The sequence below is a fragment of the Bombus flavifrons genome, chromosome 8 (genome assembly GCF_040668555.2).
Source record: "Bombus flavifrons isolate JBK064 chromosome 8, iyBomFlav1_principal, whole genome shotgun sequence".
Classification (NCBI taxonomy): Eukaryota; Metazoa; Arthropoda; class Insecta; order Hymenoptera; family Apidae; genus Bombus; species Bombus flavifrons.
Window position 1 is genome coordinate 8,985,747 of NC_138449.1, and position 18,297 is coordinate 9,004,043.

The 18,297-nt window shown below is 38.8% G+C and overlaps 1 protein-coding gene and 1 long non-coding RNA gene across 23 annotated transcripts in view; one reads left to right on the forward strand and one right to left on the reverse strand.

Annotated features, from left to right (window-relative positions):
* LOC138182723 (nucleolysin TIAR) overlaps positions 1-9,806 on the reverse strand; it is a 585,490-nt gene extending 575,684 nt beyond the window's left edge. For 6 of the 7 annotated variants that reach the window (XR_011173870.1, XR_011173869.1, XR_011173868.1 and 3 more), the window contains exon 1: positions 7,414-9,804. Coding sequence is in view for 4 of the 7 variants with exons in the window: in XM_069118843.1 (XP_068974944.1) it covers positions 7,414-7,665 (252 nt within the window). In the remaining 3 variants the exon portion in view is untranslated. Of the gene's footprint in view, positions 1-7,413 lie in introns of all 7 variants that reach the window. The other variant, XM_069118842.1, reaches the window with a different exon arrangement.
* LOC138182727 (uncharacterized) overlaps positions 1-18,297 on the forward strand; it is a 482,518-nt gene that overhangs the window by 353,708 nt on the left and 110,513 nt on the right. Inside the window, exon 4 of one of the 16 annotated variants that reach the window (XR_011173892.1) lies at positions 8,055-8,072. The exons of 13 other annotated variants lie outside the window; for them this stretch is intronic. This is a non-coding gene — a long non-coding RNA (uncharacterized LOC138182727). Of the gene's footprint in view, positions 1-1,755; positions 2,067-2,522; positions 2,542-8,054; positions 8,073-18,297 lie in introns of those variants that run through there. 2 more of the 16 variants (XR_011173888.1, XR_011173882.1) reach the window with 2 other exon arrangements.

Sequence of the window (18,297 nt, forward strand, 5' to 3'; positions counted from 1 at the left end):
TAACTTTTGTAATATACAATTCAGGAACTATTTATTGAAAACTCATTTACTGGACAAAATTGAATTATACCTTCTTTATACTTTCCATCTTCTAATTTAATCTAATTAATCCTAATTAATAAAAATAATAGAATATTACTATCATAAATACTGTTTTTATTTTGCAAAAGTGAACAAATAATTGAGATTGCACTTAACACTATTATCGTGAATGAAATTACTTAAGTTGCGTGATCTAGGTAAGAAGCTGTAGCATCGTTAAGAAAAGAAGCTTGAAACATTAAAGCAGAAATACTAAAAGCGAAATGTGTTATTAAACTCTCGTAATTACGGCGTTGATTACTCATAATTGGAGTGCAATATACGTAGGAAAAAAGAAAGAAGGAACAAAATATGAAATTACGCCATTCTTCATATTCCTTGAAATGTTGGAAATTAACGAAAATATGAAACTATGGAATTCCTGAACAAAGGTGTAATGTGATAGAACTTCGTTGAAAAACAAATTATATGTCACCTTCGATCTAAAAATTGATACATATCGACGAAAGATTCGAAGTAATCGATTCGAGACGAAAAATTTCAAGTAATTGTAAATGAATACCACGTAGATATCCTTTAAAAAAGGTTAGTTATGAATATATTGGTTGGTTATATATGATGTATTGAACACAGAAAATAAAATAAGTTTTATATTGGTATAATAAAAAATCATATCCGAACAAAAAATCGCATTTTTATATACACATATAAATAGTTAAAGTTTTTTCACTACCTACAATAAGTATGTCACGTGACTGAATGTTTCAAAACGTGGTTTCGAATGTCCCATAAACTTCCTGGCCCATGCCTTTGACAGCGTGCAGCGTACACAGCATGCAGTCGCACCGAACGCATCAGAACGATCATGAAAAATTGAACGATCACGCCGTAAAACTGAATTTCATAGACGCCAAACAAATGCAGTGCATCGACTGCGTATCTTTATCTGACATCTCGGTCGAACTTATTTCGACAATAGGCAGCAGCTTGAGCTAATAATATTCTTCCCTTCGGGGCAAAGGGAGAAGAAGTAGAGAAGAAGGGGGAGAGATGGTCTCGGGAATCAGAACGGCGAGGGTTACTTTCGTGCAGCAGCTTTTTCCTTCGTTCTATCCTACTCCTTTCCGTGATAGCCGTATACGTTTTTCCTTTCTCTTTAGCCTGACAAGAAAAGCATTGTGCTGAAAACTTCCACACGCCGCGCCGAGCGGAGCCGCGCGCCGACGACTGGCGTACTTGTATGAGGCCGCCACTCTTTTGATATTTCAACGTAGTAGACGAGTGGCGTGTCGTAATGAAATCATCTCCAGTGCTTTGATCTTCCCCTCGCGCGCCTCGCTCCTTTCCACCATGAGCAACCTCCGCGTCGCTTTCCCTTGAAAACGGCTACGCAACCCCCCGTTCCACTCGCCACCGTCCCAACCATCCTGCCTCCTACCTTCAGCTAACTTTCCTCCACCATAGTCCTTCCTCCCACATCCCTACCACCGCTCTACTTCTTCCCAACCACCCTCATCATATCCCTGCCCGCCCCCGAGCATCGCTCCCGTAATGAGTTCCTTCTGCGCTTTCTTCGCCACGATACATTTTTACCATGCGAGAAGCAATTTCCTAATTATGGCAAGCGCTAACCGGTTGTCCTTTGTCGCGCGCCGCTCCTTTCTTCCGCCGGTTACCGTAGCCCAGCTCCGCCATAATTACTTTTTCGCGTAGTGTTTTTCGCACGACGACGTTAATAGACGCCTGGAGAGAATGCACGCGGCCACGAAGAAAAGGGACGCGTAACGGCCCGGTGAACCGCAATAATTCCGCCGCTCTAGGATGCTGCTGGTGAACAGTCACGCGGTCGCCACGAAGGAAACGCTCTATGACCGACGAGACGCCGCGACTTTCACTTGTATACCTCTTTATTCGTGGAAAGCTTTTCTTATACTACCACTTTCCCTAGTATGCTACTACTTTTTCTAGTGTGAGAAATATTTGACTCTGGATTGTAATAAAGTAATTTGAAATAACGCTCACGTTCGAATGTTCTAATTTTTATTTAAGCTGTTTGAAACAGTGTTCGCGTTTGAATGTTTCAATCTCTACCTAACGATTTTAGTTTTATGTGAAGCATCTAATTTCTGTATAATAGTTGCCTCGAAATGCCTTTCAATATTCACGTACGTAATACGAAGTTCCATATTCTCTTTGCATATTCTCTGTTTTATTGCAAGTACAGGAACCTACGTTGATTAGTTCGATATCAAACGTTCTCTGTAATTTAGCAAACCACGCAATACTTTCATGTTTCTGTTCTGTCTTTTGAAAAGTCAGATAGGACAGAATTTTTGTCATTCGTGTTTGCTTGGTCACTAGAAGATATTAAAAATCTACAACGAATGAAAGTAAGTTTAGTGAACACGAAAATTCTGTACAAATCTCTAATAATGAAAAACATATCCATGCAAATGGAATTTTATTCTTGTGAAATACAGCCTGATAAAGAAGACAAAGATGATCTCGCTATGTCAAGCTATGTCATAACTCCTTTGAAGTAATCCAACGCGACGATGCTCATAAAGGGAAGATCCAAAATGATTGTGCTAAACACAATAAAGGAAGCGAGATCTTTTGAGGGCCAATAACACGATGCACGATCCATCGAGAACTACGGTGGACATTGACGATGATCGATACGCGGGGTAAGAACATTGAACAAGACGCCAAGAGACAGAATAGATGAAGGACAGGTTGCTCATTCTTCTTTGTATATGAGAACCACGACCGTGGTAGGTATATAAGATGTATCGAGCAACAAGGACTAACGGCCTTTAATTAATAAAGTTACGCGAACAACTCTCAAAGTCTTCCTGCTCCTTCTACACGACCTTCTACCGCTGTACCAGCTATTTCCCTTGCTTTAGAAATTCTGCTATTCCCTCCCTTCACCGGCTACCTCTCTTCTTTATCGTTTCTTCATTCTTCCGTGAAGACCTACCTACAGACTTCCAACCCTTTATTGGATGAAAGCTACACCTTATCTTAAAGATTTATTCCTATTCTCATTAATTGCACTCGATAATCGACACGCGTGAAATTGCTGCATGTAGCGATTCACAAAACTTGGAAAGTCCAGAGAACAATCGACAAACTATGCCCCTTTTTACTCGAAACTTCGTGTAACGATTGTAGCCGTCTAACAAAATATATCAGAACGTTGCAACGATTTTTATACAAAGTTTGATGACCCACTTTGCAGTCAGTTGGAAGGTATTGATAGACTGAATAAGAAGGTGGATTTTAAAGTTGCAGAGGAAGAAGATGTTGTTACTTGTTATTCGCGTGAAAATACAACTTATTTCTTATATTTACATTTTTCTTATATTTTTACTTTTGGTCTTAGTATTTCCATACTATATATTTAAATGAAATTTACTTTTGACTTATATTTTTGATTAAAATTATATAGTATATAGTGATATAAATCATCCTTTACTATTTGTATTTGGAAAAATAGTAAGACGAACATTATATTGGATTAATATTATAGATTTTTGCTAGATAATGTGTTTCGAAAAATTGGCTACATATATCCACGGTGTCTCAGTGTTAGAACTTACTTCGAGGGCCATTCATAAGCATATTATGTATGTCCTATTCGATTTCACATTTCTAAAATACTGTAGCGAATATTATGTTTCCTTATCTGGTATACGATTACATACAATATATTTCAAACACTTCAATCCTCGTAATAAGAGTTCTGAGTTCAATCTATTTACTTAAAAATTATTCATTCAATTCTTTCTACTCTACGGATGCTATTACAGCAACGTTAACAATGTAAAAATTATTTTGCGTATCATTTCCACCGATAAAATATGAAAAAAGATAACAAGGATACTTACAAAAATTTACAAACATTTATAATGTTTTTCTTTTCAAACCAAAATCGTTGAACAAAAACTGTAAAAGCGTGCTAAAGTCGGTCTATTATAACAATTTTCAAAGCGCGAAGAGTTGAAAATTGCCTAGTTATCCGGTTACAAAATTGAATGAGGTTTCCCACAATGTTCTTCCTGCATAGCATCATATAATTGACGCGTAGCTCCCTTTCGATCGTTGCCGCGATGAAAAAGGTAAGTAACTGTAGAATCAGAATGTGTTTGAATGTGTTTGGTAATTGATAACTCGTATCGTAAGAATACGTCTTTTCTTCTCATCGACAATCCGGCGCCAACGGGGAGAAGGTCGTATCGTTTCAAGAAGTCCCATGCGGCTTCTGTAGTGGCATTCCAAGAAGCGGCACAAGGAAGAGGAAACGCCACCCGCGGATTGCCAGACTCTAAGAATTAAAGGAAGTTCTCGCTGGCTGGCAACGAGTTCGTGTCGCGCTCTCTGCGTATCTCGACGATGCTTGCCCAAGAGTAACTCAGCTGGCGAGTTATGGCTCGCTAAAGAAAATTGACTTGAACCACGGCCAGGATAATAAAAGCGCGTTGCTGCGAGGAAACGCGGGCGAGAAGAATGAAAGAAGCAATAGGACTCTTGCATCGCTCTCGCAGTGATACCGTGCGCAAGAATCGAGATCGAAACAGAGAAATGTCGATATCGATAGGTACCAATTAAAAGTTATTACATCCTTTAGGTTATTGTGAAGCGTCACTGAGATTATGATAACGATTAAACGGCCAATCGATATTAAAATTTAATATACGACGGATTATGCGATAGCATCGTGCTATATACTATAGCTAGTTATTACGATATATTCGTTGCACATGTTAACCTCCGCTGCGATCATTGAATTTTTATATTTCGATCTTACTTATGTTTCAATAAACGGAAGAGGCTTTCATCCTTTAAAGGATATCGCGAATTAAATTTTCACCGTAATAACAGTACATATTTTTTAAATCAAAAAGTTAATATCAAAAAGTTAGTATTATTAGATGGCGATAATATTAAAACCTAACTTGCATAGAAATTATACATATTACTAATAATTCTTTCGTATTTGCTTCACACTCGACACATCTTTTAATGTTAAGAAAACAAGATAATATAACAGGATGAATTAAATGGTACGATGATAATGTGCTCAGAAAAATTTAACTTTTTGTGGTTCTTCCTTATTCCTTTTATTTTTAGAACATGAGACATATCCTTTTGTATTAAATCTTAATACAAAAAGAAGGTAGAAGCGTATCAATGTATTATTGATTCAAAAAGTACGAAACTTCTGAATAGCTTTTGGAAACAAGTTATTAATTGTAAGTATCAAGTTTAGATAAAATATCCATTCAGGTTCGAAAACCGTGGTAATATCACAGATATTTTAATTAATGACGTTAAGTCTGCAGTAAACAATCTATGATTTTAAATAGAAATATGATGTGGGTGAATATTTGACTTGCTTTTCGCATTTGATAGGCTACAGTTATCGAAAAATACATCGCTACACGAATAAAATAAAAAATAAAAAGTATTACTTCAAAGATAGAACGAAAGTATGATGACTTTTCTCTATGAATATTTTAAAGAAGTGAAATCTACTGTGCTTTGGAAAAATCCATCGTTGCACTGCTTCTATCTGTGATTATAACAAACTTTAGGTTGTACTGAGTAAACAATTATCGATCGTGGGGACGATTATTCATGAAATACTATCGTTTGCGTTAGCTGTGAATATTCCAATGAATTTCCATATTATTAGCATATAGTTTCCTTCTATCAACAATTTTATAAGTTTACGAGATATGTGTTCTACTTTAATTCTTGACAGTTTATGATACTTTAGTAATTTCACGAATAAATAACAAAGTAAATTTATAAATATTAAGCGTCGTGTGAGAAGTGAAAATAATATTTTCTTTGATTAACGATAAGTAATAACAATTAAATACAAGGAATGGAACAAAATATTATACAGAAGAGAAAATGAGAGAAATTAATTTTCGTAAATAAGATCATGAAAGTTATCTGCACGTAATAATAATTATGATCACAATAATTTTACAAAACTCCCAGACCACGATACTGTGCAAGACCATAATTTGCACATTAACACGTGTTATTGGTAATAGATTTATGCAACAACAGGATAATAAGCCGGTTTTCAATAAATAAACACGCGCAGACAAGGTCAGCTAATGAAACAGTATACACGCAGAATAGATTACATGAACAGTGAATTGTTATTTTATTTATAGTTGGTCAGTTCCGATTTTACATTTAACTGAATAGCTCGAATTGAATCACCGATATGTAAACCAGCGAACTGGAATTCTGGTAACTCGATGATAAACGGCTCTGTCCTGACTATTGAGACACGCACATTATTTTTTAACTGTCACGATCAGCAATGATGGATTGGAGGATTGTTGCGTGCGATATTCCTCCGAGCTCCGAAACGAAAATCCATCGAACGTTTCGCTTCAACGTGAAGAGCGTTTTTTGCATATCGCCGTAATTAAAACTGTCACTAATGGTAAATAACTTTGATAAATGTAAAATCGAAACAGTTCATAAACCGTAATTAACTTTTGGCGTAACTTAATGATCATGCCATTGAGAAGGATAGAATAACAGTAAAAACTCCTTTGTTCTCATAATACAATACAAAATATCTTTTTTGAGAAAGTATTTAAAATGATTGAATTGTATTGCTGTAAATTTTTGTTATTTCTCTACAGTGTTGTTTTACAGAGGTCGGTGTTTTAGCTTTAAGCTTTCGTATACGTTTATAGTTTCTATCAAAGTAGTTGGGTTCTATCATATAGTATCGGCTATAAGCATTAGGATACTCGTGATGATATTTAGCATAAATTGAATACTCGTTATCTTATCATAAATCTGTTACATTAATTGCATCATACATACTTCATAATCTTAAAGTATTCAAATTGAAGTAAAATTTATCAGAGTTGAATAATAAATATAACGAATAGAATATTCTAATTCTTATGTCCGACAGTATACAAAAATTTGCATATTGTTAATATTTTTTGTATTGAATGCAATTGTCAGTTGAAGTTTTTATCTCTGTTCTGCTATATCGATAGCCACGCATTCTTCATCAGGTACTAAACATAATATCGGATGTTATTCTATAATATCAATAACAGCAGAAAATCAAAGCGGTCAATTCAATGTAAAAGTATCAGAAGATTAAGCAGAGATTATTTGTGAGATCTAAGGAACTAAGAAAATATTTTCAGCGTGTACCACTTTACTGTTGCTCAAATAATAAATGACCTACAAATCCGACCAGTGTTCGCGGTATGGCATCTTCAAGATAAGCCGAAAACTTCCACTTCATTGGGACGAATAGGAATCGTGCATCCAATAGAAGAGCATGAAAAAGTGATGTAACATTGTTTTTACCTTATTCGGTGTTGTTGCTTGTTGCTGCGGCGAACAGCTGGTGCTGTGTATGGTCGGCTGGTTGGTCGTAGCCGGTACAATGCCTTGATGATTCAGGTGGCTCAGCTGATTGAGCTGCGTGAGTTGTTGCGGCTGCTGCACCGGATTCTGGGTAGTGGCTTGTAGCTGTTGATGATGCGTCTGATGCGCAGGGTGGGTCGTCTGATGATGCGTCGCGGGGAAGGTGGGCACCGTGAACGGGACGAACAGCATCGGGCTGCCGAGGATGTGCGCACCACCTCCACCCAATGCCCCCGTCTCCTCCCTACACCTTTTTTGTGCGTTTTTGGTTTTGGATAACTCTTTTACTCCATCAACCGTGTTTGTTACTTCGACGTGCTACTACGTTATACTTTTATTATATTGTACTTTTTTTTATTTTGTCAAACACTGCCGACGACGACGACGAGCAGAGTAGAAGCGGATGTAGCGGTAGTAGTACAGGTAGAAGTAGTAATGGTAGTGGTTACTATTTGTAGTAGTTGTAGTAATAGTAGTACTAGGAGTAGTAGTAGTGGTAGTAGTAGTAGAGTACTATACGTGTCGAAGTGAAGCTACAATGTATGTTTAGTAATTTATTATTACCTGCACTCCTGCCCCAGCCCCTGGTGCTGGGGGTGGGCGTAGGGGGCGGCTCGGACGGAGGTGGTGGACGCCACCCTCGCTACCCTCAGCGATAGGCCGCCCCGCTGACTGGTAAGCTGGACCGAAGCTGGCTGGTGATTGCTATGCACGCAGCAACAGGCACGGCAACCAATCGGTTGTTGTTGACTCGGAATAGCCTGGAAGTGATGAGTTATGGGGCCCCTGGGCCCCGTGGAGGAGGGAGAACACGGGTACACCCCAACCAAGCAGCCCACCACTGCAGCCCCGGGGCCCGGTGCACTCGGTGCCAAGGCGCCTGTAGACGAGGCCACCCCAACCTCGCTGGCCCTTCTGCAACCACTGCACCACTGCACCCACCCTCCTTGCTGAGGGGTCTGATACGATCTACTAACGCCGATCGTTGACCCGGACTGGACCACTTCCACCTGGGTCTCTTTAAGTTCACGATCTCCTGCGGGTGGGATCTTGCTACTTTGCAGCTTCCTCGGGGTAACCAACTTCCACCGGTTTTTTAATTATCGTTAATCTTCGAGACACTCGGAAGCTTGCTTCGTTGCTGGATTACTCGTTAATAAAATCCTCAGCCGCTTCACTTCGACTTTGCCTATTTTTCACTAGCTCACTTTTTTCGTATTACCTATTTGATCGACAAGATTTTCGCGGATAAAACGATTAATGTCACCTAATGTTTTGGCTAAATGCGGTTATTTGTCAAATTATCCGTTATCGTTGTATAAATGTGTTCACACCGTCGAACTTCGTTGACACGTTGCTTACACAAAGCTAGAAATCGGTAAACGGATATATAATTACGAATCACTATAATCAGTCTTTATGTGTTCGAGCGCACTCTTCGAACGTCTTAAAATGTTACACAAGAAACAAACGCTTTACCGAAAACTTCTTTGATACGTATCGAGAACTCTCGGCGTGGTCGATGCACACTCATAACCACGTGGTCGACTTGAGTAGCCTCGCACGTCGATCTTTCGGATTGCCGGCACAAATACAAATGGAGAACGAACGTTTCCTCCGCGACAGGTTTGGTCTCGGTATAAGTTAACGGTGTTGTATTGCCAACAGAAACTTCCTACAGTTGAGTAAAGTGGTGGAATGAGTCGCGGTATAAGCCGGTATCAAATATTAAAGACGCCGGTTTGCCGGTTCAACAAGTATACAATTGATTGCTCTCTTGTTTCCCCCTCGAGATAACTGTATTTGTTGAAAAGCTGTGTTTGCGCTCAGCTACTAGTAACGTTTCCTCATAAAGTCGGCGCACTATTAACCAACTTTTGTAAAAGTAAAAAGCCCGGTTGCTCGTTCAGCACTTCCACTGTAGATGAGTACGATGCTTCCGGCCCAGCGAATTCAAACTAGGAACACTGTTTCTTTTTTTTACATTCACCAGATATTACGCTCACGTACGGAACTATATAGAAAACGGAATCACGAAACGTTGTTTACCCGACGTTCTTTTTGAAACGCGTTTCTCGATGAAGAACACTACAACCGCGGTGGTACACCTTAAGGGAAAGTGTCATCAACGATTAGAATGGCATATCTACAATTCCTGTAGCCTTGGCTCTCTGGACCTTCGTCCGTTACACTATTTATCTCGATCTTTCACGAATGTATCAATTGCGGAAGACGCTTCGCGTCATTGTCGCGTTCAGCGTCGTAGAAAGATGCAACAGAGATCGCGATCTCACTACCGAGACATCTATCTATCGTTATCTATCGAGATGTTCTTCTTTTTCTTCGTGTGAAACTTAATCAGGCAGCGCGTCCTCGCGATTCTGTAAACGAGGACGAAGACACGGCGGGTGGAAAAAGAGGGAACCTAACCCGTAATGTTGGAAGGTCGCTCGCCGACTGACTAGCACTTCCGCTCAGGCTGTTGTGCGATTCAGAGTGGGGGATGCTTCGTTGGGTTGTTGTGTGTAGGGGCTGGTGGCGGTGGGTAGACTCGTTGGTTGGTTGGTCGGGGTAGTTGTGTGTGCTCGGCTCGTGCTGTGCGCGGGAAACCAGGGGGTTTCGAGCCTCTACAAGCGGCACGGCCCGGCAAAATAGCGACCAGTTTCACGTGGCTCTTACTACCTTGAGTTTAACTACTTTCCTCTGGAGCTTTACCGCATCGGTTGCGGAGAATCTTTCTTCTTGGCGTCGATATCTCTCGGCCGAAACGGAATTCCTCTGTTTTATCTTCTGTTTGCAGTGCATGTAGTTTGCTGGGTGTTCGTTCGTCGTATTTTTCTTACATCGTATCAACTGACGCAATTTTATAGATACTACACGAGTATACCTTATTTATATCGTTTTTGCGTTATTTCTACTCCGTGAACTTCCTCGTGGCGGTTTAGCCAACAGATGGATCTAACCAAGCGTGGAACGAGTGACAAGATAGTACGTCGGAAGAGCTTAGGCCGCAGTCAACGTGGACAGAATCTCGGTAGCGTCGAATGATTATTTAGAAGTATTATACCGTCGATCAGATTACTGCGCTATTGTCGTTGGTATCTTTTCACTTTCTTTATTTGAATCACTCGAATCAAGAATAATTCTTTATATTTCGCTAAATTTTCGCGTCGCCTCCGATCACACGAAATTCACTAGCCAGCATTCGGTTGCACAAATAGATCGTGCGATCTCTCCAATTTTCGTAATTACTTAGAATTCTAGTTTTTGTCAACTGTAACACAACGATATTGAAAGGAACTCCTAGCAGCCGTCAATTTTTAGATTTCGTCTGCAAGATTAATAACACGTTTGTTACAACGAATCCAAATACTTTACCATGCGTAAGGAAATCGAAGGATTCGTCAAATCTGTTTTTGTCAGATTCACGAGAAGCTTCGCGAAACCGATTTCCAGCGAGCGAAACAACCATCCGACGGGCAGCAACAGAATCTCGCGAATCATTCGTGGTCGCACGTGCTCGACCAGTTCTTCACTGTCAAACACCCGGGTAAACACTGAAATATGCACTCGGAAACACAATTCACAATAGTGGTTGCCCAGTGAAACACAAACAGCTGAATCGACACTCGCGCCGTTGGAACGGTCTTCCCTCGTTGAAAAGATCCTGCTGGATCAAGATCACGCCGAAGAACGACGTAAAAACGAATTGGTCCGTGAAACGTACCTCTTTGTACGCGTGCGTCGTCGTGTGGCTTGTTGTGTTTACGAACCGCGGCTGTATTGGTGGTTGTGGTCGGCGCGAGGACGTAGACGAGAGAGCGCGTCTTTGACACGAGGGATCGAGGCGTACGGGCGAGAGTAGGGGGGAAAAATGGACTAACACAGAACGTGGAGGCGAGAGGAGGATGCTGCCTAGTGGCCTAGTGCGTAGCGAGCTATGGATTTGGTGGAGCGCTGTGACCTGCACGTAGGTAGGTAGCGTGGAGACAAGAACCGTGTATCGCAATGTATCGCGGTGGTGGCGACGACGGCGGCGGCAGCGGCGGCGGTGGTAACTGGAGGGGTGGTCCGTCGGGCTGGTGGGGCGTGTGGGTGGTAGGTGGAGGGAGCCTGGTTCGTTCCTTCGTTCCCTCGAGGTGGTGGAAGAGAGGGTAGATCGGACGTTTGGGAGACCGAGGGCGCGCAAAGCGCCCTAGCTCGGGCCTTGGAAACGGCTGTTCGTGTTACTGCTCTTGGTATTGTTTCACCTGCATCGCTTTTTAATTATCAATTTTATCGTCCTTCGCAACCCCCCATTTTTTTTATCTTGCGTTCCCGCTGATTTTCACCTACCGAAATTCCTAGAAATTATCTGTTGTTGGTTAATAACTCGATAAGTTTCGATAAGTTTGTGTCAACGATTTGTGAAAACCAGAGGAATATTTCATATGTATTTGATGATGGTTTTGTTCTTTTTCTTGTGAATTAAGTTCTCAGTGGAAAATATATGAAAAATAAGTATGTATATACTTATGGTTATTAAACGTTTACAACTTTGTACGATTAGTGATTTCGTTTTAATACAAGTCGACGAATATACTTTCGTTAGCTTTCTTTCCAAACTGTATTGTGAAAGAGAGATTTGTATTGAGTTAGAAATGTATCGAATAAACATAAATGTTGAAAATGAACGCATGTATTTAAGTTAAAATGAATTGACATATTATGTGTTCGAATCGAATATTCTCTTGTCATCTCATTCGCAATAAATGCTGCTCCTATTTCTTTATTCGCAGCGAAGTTACATAACTTCCAGTTACATTCAGATTTCTAGCAACGCTTCCATCACGTCAAGTCTATCGATATATTTACGTAATACATCATAACTCATCCATGTTTTATAAAGTGTCGCCTACGTATGCAACAATGGGATTTATATACAATGTGATTTGCAGTCAAATATGCATAGTATGTGTTCAACGCTAACAAAGAAGAATGAATGTCACTTTATGTTCAATATTCTTTATTATCGGTTTGCAACAGTGTGTTGAGATACTCGCAAACTTCATCCGCATTTCGATATTTGTTTATAAAATAGATTTCGTAGCACTTCGTTGCGACTATTCTTTTCATTTTTAATTATATAGGAGCGAACATCTACTCTGTTGACGAGTATTAAAGAACTGGGCAAATGTTTATGTTAAAACATCAATAACGAGTGATGAGCGATTTGGGAAATGTACAAGTAGGATATGATGAATGGTGTTACGTGGAAATTTGATTGCGCGTGGTAAAATAGTACACGCGTGTGTAGGCATTGTACGTGTGAGATCTTCAAAAATACAGTATGATTGAAAAACAAGAGACTTCTGTGTAAATTATTGGACGAACGATTTGAAGAGAAAGTATTTTGAAAGAATTGAGATTATTTTGAGAATAAGAGTTGTCCGTATTATTGTTTTATTTCTGTCTCATTATTTAAGTATATATAAGTACTGGAATACCTTTTAATATTTAATCGTAGTTCAAATTAAATGTTTCTCACTGTTCTCATTTTTTAGTTATTTTATTTAAAATCTTTTATTTCATTCGTACCACGCGCGCTTTGTAACGTAAATATTTTAAATAAAGTAAAATTTGTCCGTGTTTTTCAATAAATGTAATAGGTGTGCGTCTATTTATGGCCGGTGCGGCAGAATTTTAGAATAAATCCCAAGATTTTAAGGCAAGACTTTTTCTAACAAATATTACACTATACAGGTTAGTGAAAAAATTAATTGTCTCCATCACGTTCTAATTTTGAAGTTTATAGAAATTTAAAATTCTGAACCTTTCACGTAAAATGTAAAAAAAGAAGAAGGATCTTTTACTCTTGGGCGAGACGGGGCAAATTAATTTGTTCTTTCCCGTCTTCGTTAGTTGACTACGAGGCGGGAATAACCAAAGACCTGCGGTTAGCGACGCATCGATCGGCACCCGTCATTTTTGTCCACTTTGTCACGTGTGTTAATTAAAAATTGCTCGCGGTCATTGTCGTGGAAGAAATCACGCACGTCCCTGTAATTAAATCCTCGATGAATTCTCGTCAATCGACCGTCAAGCAATCATCGACGCCCAACCATTCACTGGCACGCATACACACCCTGTGATTTGAACATTTCGTATTTTCAATCGCATCGCTAGAGCAGTTCAAATTTATTAATTATGCCTCACATCGGTCATTGTTAAATTGGTGCTTTCAGAACCACGGCAATTAACTTGTATTAACAATGATATGCGTTAGGCGAAATAGAATTTTGTCCCGATTTTATTTGTTCCTCTGTTTAATAGAGGTACCACTCAGTCAGGACATATATATTATCGTTAAAATAGTAGAATATAGTTCTGCGACATCGTACACTTGCGATTATTTCTAATTAGTCCTGAATGAATTTTATGATTTTATCTAATTAAGATTGATTTCCAGTACTTTTTGTATTCAAAGTATTTTTTTTAATTTTATAACAATCAAATTTCATACCAAACGTGTTAGTAATTTCAAATATGTATGTTTGTTATATTATATTTATTATGTTTGATGATATTTATGTTTTATCTTTGAGTTTTTACTATTGATATAACTTTGAGAAAAATTAATTTCCTTGAATTATTGTTAATAGATTTGAGAACTTTAAAGTTACTTTGCTCGAATGAAACTCAAATTCTTATATTTGTATAAATAAGAATTCTTTTACATGTATGATAAGTTCATTTAAACAGCAAATATTTTAACTAATACGATTAAATTCCAACTTGAATATTATCTTACATGATACGCTCTATGTATCACATAATAACACAATTAATCGATAAAATATTTCTGATTCAGTAGCTTTCAATATTAATCATTATATGGTTTAGTTACTCTTGTATTTAACATAAATTTCTAAATTATATAGTTTTCACGTTATCCATAAACCAAGAATTTCTCTTCTCAAAGCTTTAAATGCTTCATGATCACAATAACGCGCTTTACAACTAGCGAAACTCATAATGCCCTATAATCTTGTATGTATCTCGAACATTTAACACACAAAATTGCACTACAGTTCATAGTACATATTCTGACACTTTGGTAGTAACATTACACAAATGTCCCAGTAACGACAATTTAATAAAACTAATGTTTCACATTTCCTTATAGAATTATTAAGTTGTTATTGGTTTTTATCATTTTAAAATGACAAATACAATCATTGTAGAATCTTCTTACATATAAAAATCGTATGTTACAAATGTTTATTGTTCTTGTAGAGAAAACCTGTGTTTTTGTCATAGTTCTCAACAAAATGTTTGAGAAATATTACGCGCCATAATATTCAAATATTAAACATATAATAATATTACTTGTCTTAATAATTATATTCGACTGCCAGAAAAGTTTGTTAATTGATTAACCATTTTGAAGACGCTTACATTTTCAGACCTAACAGGATATTTTCATTTCATATTAAGATCCTTCTATTTTAATCACAATAATAAACCAACACCGAAATAAAAAAATACACAAAAATGTATTTATGCGTCTTTCTCCTATCATCTTCACTAAATTTCACAATCGAATTACACCTCCTTAAAAGTGAGCAAACGTTCAAATATTCGTGAGCATGTAATACTCAAAGTCTCGGAGGAATCGAATACTCCTCCCTCCTCTCCTTAGGAATCAAAGAAACTCTTGAACGGCAAAAAGAGGAAGAAGAGCCTGATATTTAGCTGGTTTCCACGTCTTTGCGTTTCGACGAGTCATCGATATTTGCCGCAGGACAAAGTGCGAGCAGCAAGCACGACCTGCACTTTGCGTCCGGTAAATTTCGTATTTTCACGGCTAATGACTGAGGAACGAGACGGTAATGTATTCTATGCGGAACATCTACTATGCGCTTCCCATTAGCATTTGTAATGCGCACCTACCCCTAACTCTGGCCCGCGAGCGTTGACGCTCTGCGCAAACCCATCAGCGGTGCCATTTATAGCGGTGTGTTCCGTGTTCCCCTGCCCAGAGAAAAGAGTTTACTACTCGTTGCTGGGGAATATGTTAATAGGACGCGGCGAGCACGCGGCCGCGTTATACCGCGAGCCGTTCGAGGATCACGGCTTCCCCAGGTTTCGAGTATTTTTCACCGGTTGCCACCGAAAAGCTACGGCAAACCGTAGAAAATAGACGCGCCATTAAGAACCTTTCACACGTCACTCGAACGACGTGCGTCGTTACCGTCGTTTGTCGCTGCTCTCTGCAGTTTCGCTCTGCCGTTCAAATTCTGTAACGATTCTTATTTATTCCTATTGAGATGGGAAAATGTACGGTTGCCAACGTGATTGTTCCTTACCAGCTCTTACTCATCGGCATATTGTCATCTCGGTTACGTTTGACGGATTATTCTTGCTGTTTCCTTAGCTGTTACGTGGTTAAATTTCAAGCGTTAAAAGTGATAAAGCGACGAAGCAGTGAAGTCGTAGTGAATGTGGTGAATTGTGTAAATTCGGATGTTTCATATGATTAGAGAAATGGAACATAAGTTTTACCTGTTAAGTTTTACGACGAGTATTATACTTTTAGATATTTTACATACGTTGTGGTAATTTTAATGAACGTAATAAAGTATAATTGTAATATAATACATGTGTTTTAATATAATAATTGCGGTATATGGAATGAAATAAAAGTGTAAGTTGGGATAAACTGAAAAGATTCTAAAAGATTCTGAGGGATATTATTTATAGTTCGAAGTATTAGTTTGGATAATTCCAAAGTTCTGAGTTCACACATCTAACCACTCACATAAGAATTTGGTACCTTAATTAAGCAATTTAGTAGAAGTATCGTTAAGTTGATGAATTTATGATATGAGCAAGTTGCTAATATCTGGCGAAATCGCCAGCTTTTTAGAGGATCTATTTCCTTTTAGAACGTTTATAATTAATTCCTGCAAGTACAAAGAAGTACTTAAGTAGTTAATACGCCGCCTTCAACTTCTCTACGAAGAATATTCTTCATTCGGAGAAGAATATCTGCTTTGCCTTCAATCTCCGTTCTGTTCTCCTCAATTCCTTTGATTCTGAAATAAAAGAACGCCTTATCATCGTCGCTTTCCTATCTATCACACGCACTATCTTCGACTTTTTTTCTTGCAGAAGAATTTTATAAAAATACCAAAAACATATAATGAACAGAATAGAATGATCGAAATAGTCAGGGCAAAACAATCTTGTCGATTTACTTAAAACCACCAAATCTGATAAATATTTTGTTTCTTATTTCTTCCATTCTGGTCAATTGAACGTCAATGGCTTGTACGCCGAAGCTGCTTTAATCTCGGTGAAAAACGCTTGTTCGAGGCCAAAATGTCCACTGAGACTCGAAAACAGGTTAAATCCGTAGAGGTGATGACTGTGAAGGCGGTGAACGCAATAACGGATAAGCGGGGCCATCGGACAGTTTGCGAGCACCTCTGCTCCTGATGGGCCGGACGATGGAGAGACAGGGATATAGGGAGTCGGTATATTTATAATGACCCTATATGTATGCAAATGGCTGCATATCGTACAGACCTATCCCACTCGTACTCGTACGTGACAGAGGGTTCGGTCCACGTGTCCTTCCTCCTCCTGTTCTGTCTACCCCTCTTCTCTCCCCTCCCCCTCTATTTCTCTCTCTTTCTATACGTCTGGCTCTTTCTCATCCCTCAATGTGACTCTTGGATCCCACAAGTCTGTCCATACACACGCGTGTATCGGGGCGAGCGAATAACGAGTTATCGTTGCGCCGCGAGGGGAGAGCAAAATGCATCGATTGCGCGTAAACGCGAGTTGACGCGATTTCCAGGCGAACCCGTGCCGCAATTTCGCAGGCAACGGGCTCTTTCCGCGCGTGTAACGCTCGCGCCAGCCGCGATCTCGCCCCTAATAGTACGACGTCGATCCTATTGGCAGACCGTGGCATCGGACAGAAATTGAAACTGACTATAACTTTCGACGAGGCACCGACCAGGCTGGTGACGACGAAACAGAGACGTGTGGTTAACGACTTTGAAAGCTTTTGATACGAAACTCGATGTCGCGTAGCACGTGTCGTTTTCGATTATTAGCTGACTCTCTAGCGTACGTCGTTTGTGAGGGTAGTGTCTGAAAGTTATCGTTATATAAAAATACGTATACAGTGACTGCAGAAAGTACTGGCTTCTTTCATGAACGTATGGACTATTAAATGGTACGGAATTCAATATAGTCGGATGTAATAAACACAGCAAATACGTATATTGATGCCTGTATGCGATTGAAAGTTTAATATTAAAGGAATGTCAGATAATTTTAGACGTAAGAGCATGATGTATAAAAGAAAATACTATAACAAAGAGGTGTTGTTTACTGTTATTCGAAAATCTGCTTAATTGGAATGAGATTAAAATATAAACTTTCGTATGTTAGTTTTTGTATACCTACACTTAATAAAAATCGCATACCTGTAACGCAATGACAACTTGCAATAGCTCGTATTATTTTATTCGTCAAAGTTTACTTTCATAATTGTGATATTAATTGTTGATAGCAAATGTGAAGAAACGGGAGCGAATAATTTGGTTTAATAACAAAACCGTTTCTGTAGTGAAATGGTCATAGTTAATGGCTATTCGCTGAATAAATTATTAAAATAACGCTTGCCTCTTTTTTCTCACAAATTACGGATAATTTGCAGTGGCTTTATGTGCTTACGCATCTGGTCGCGTGATTTAAAACAGTACAGTATAACCACCGGAGATTAAAAATGGTTAATTTAATTCATAATACATGCATACTGTTTAAGCA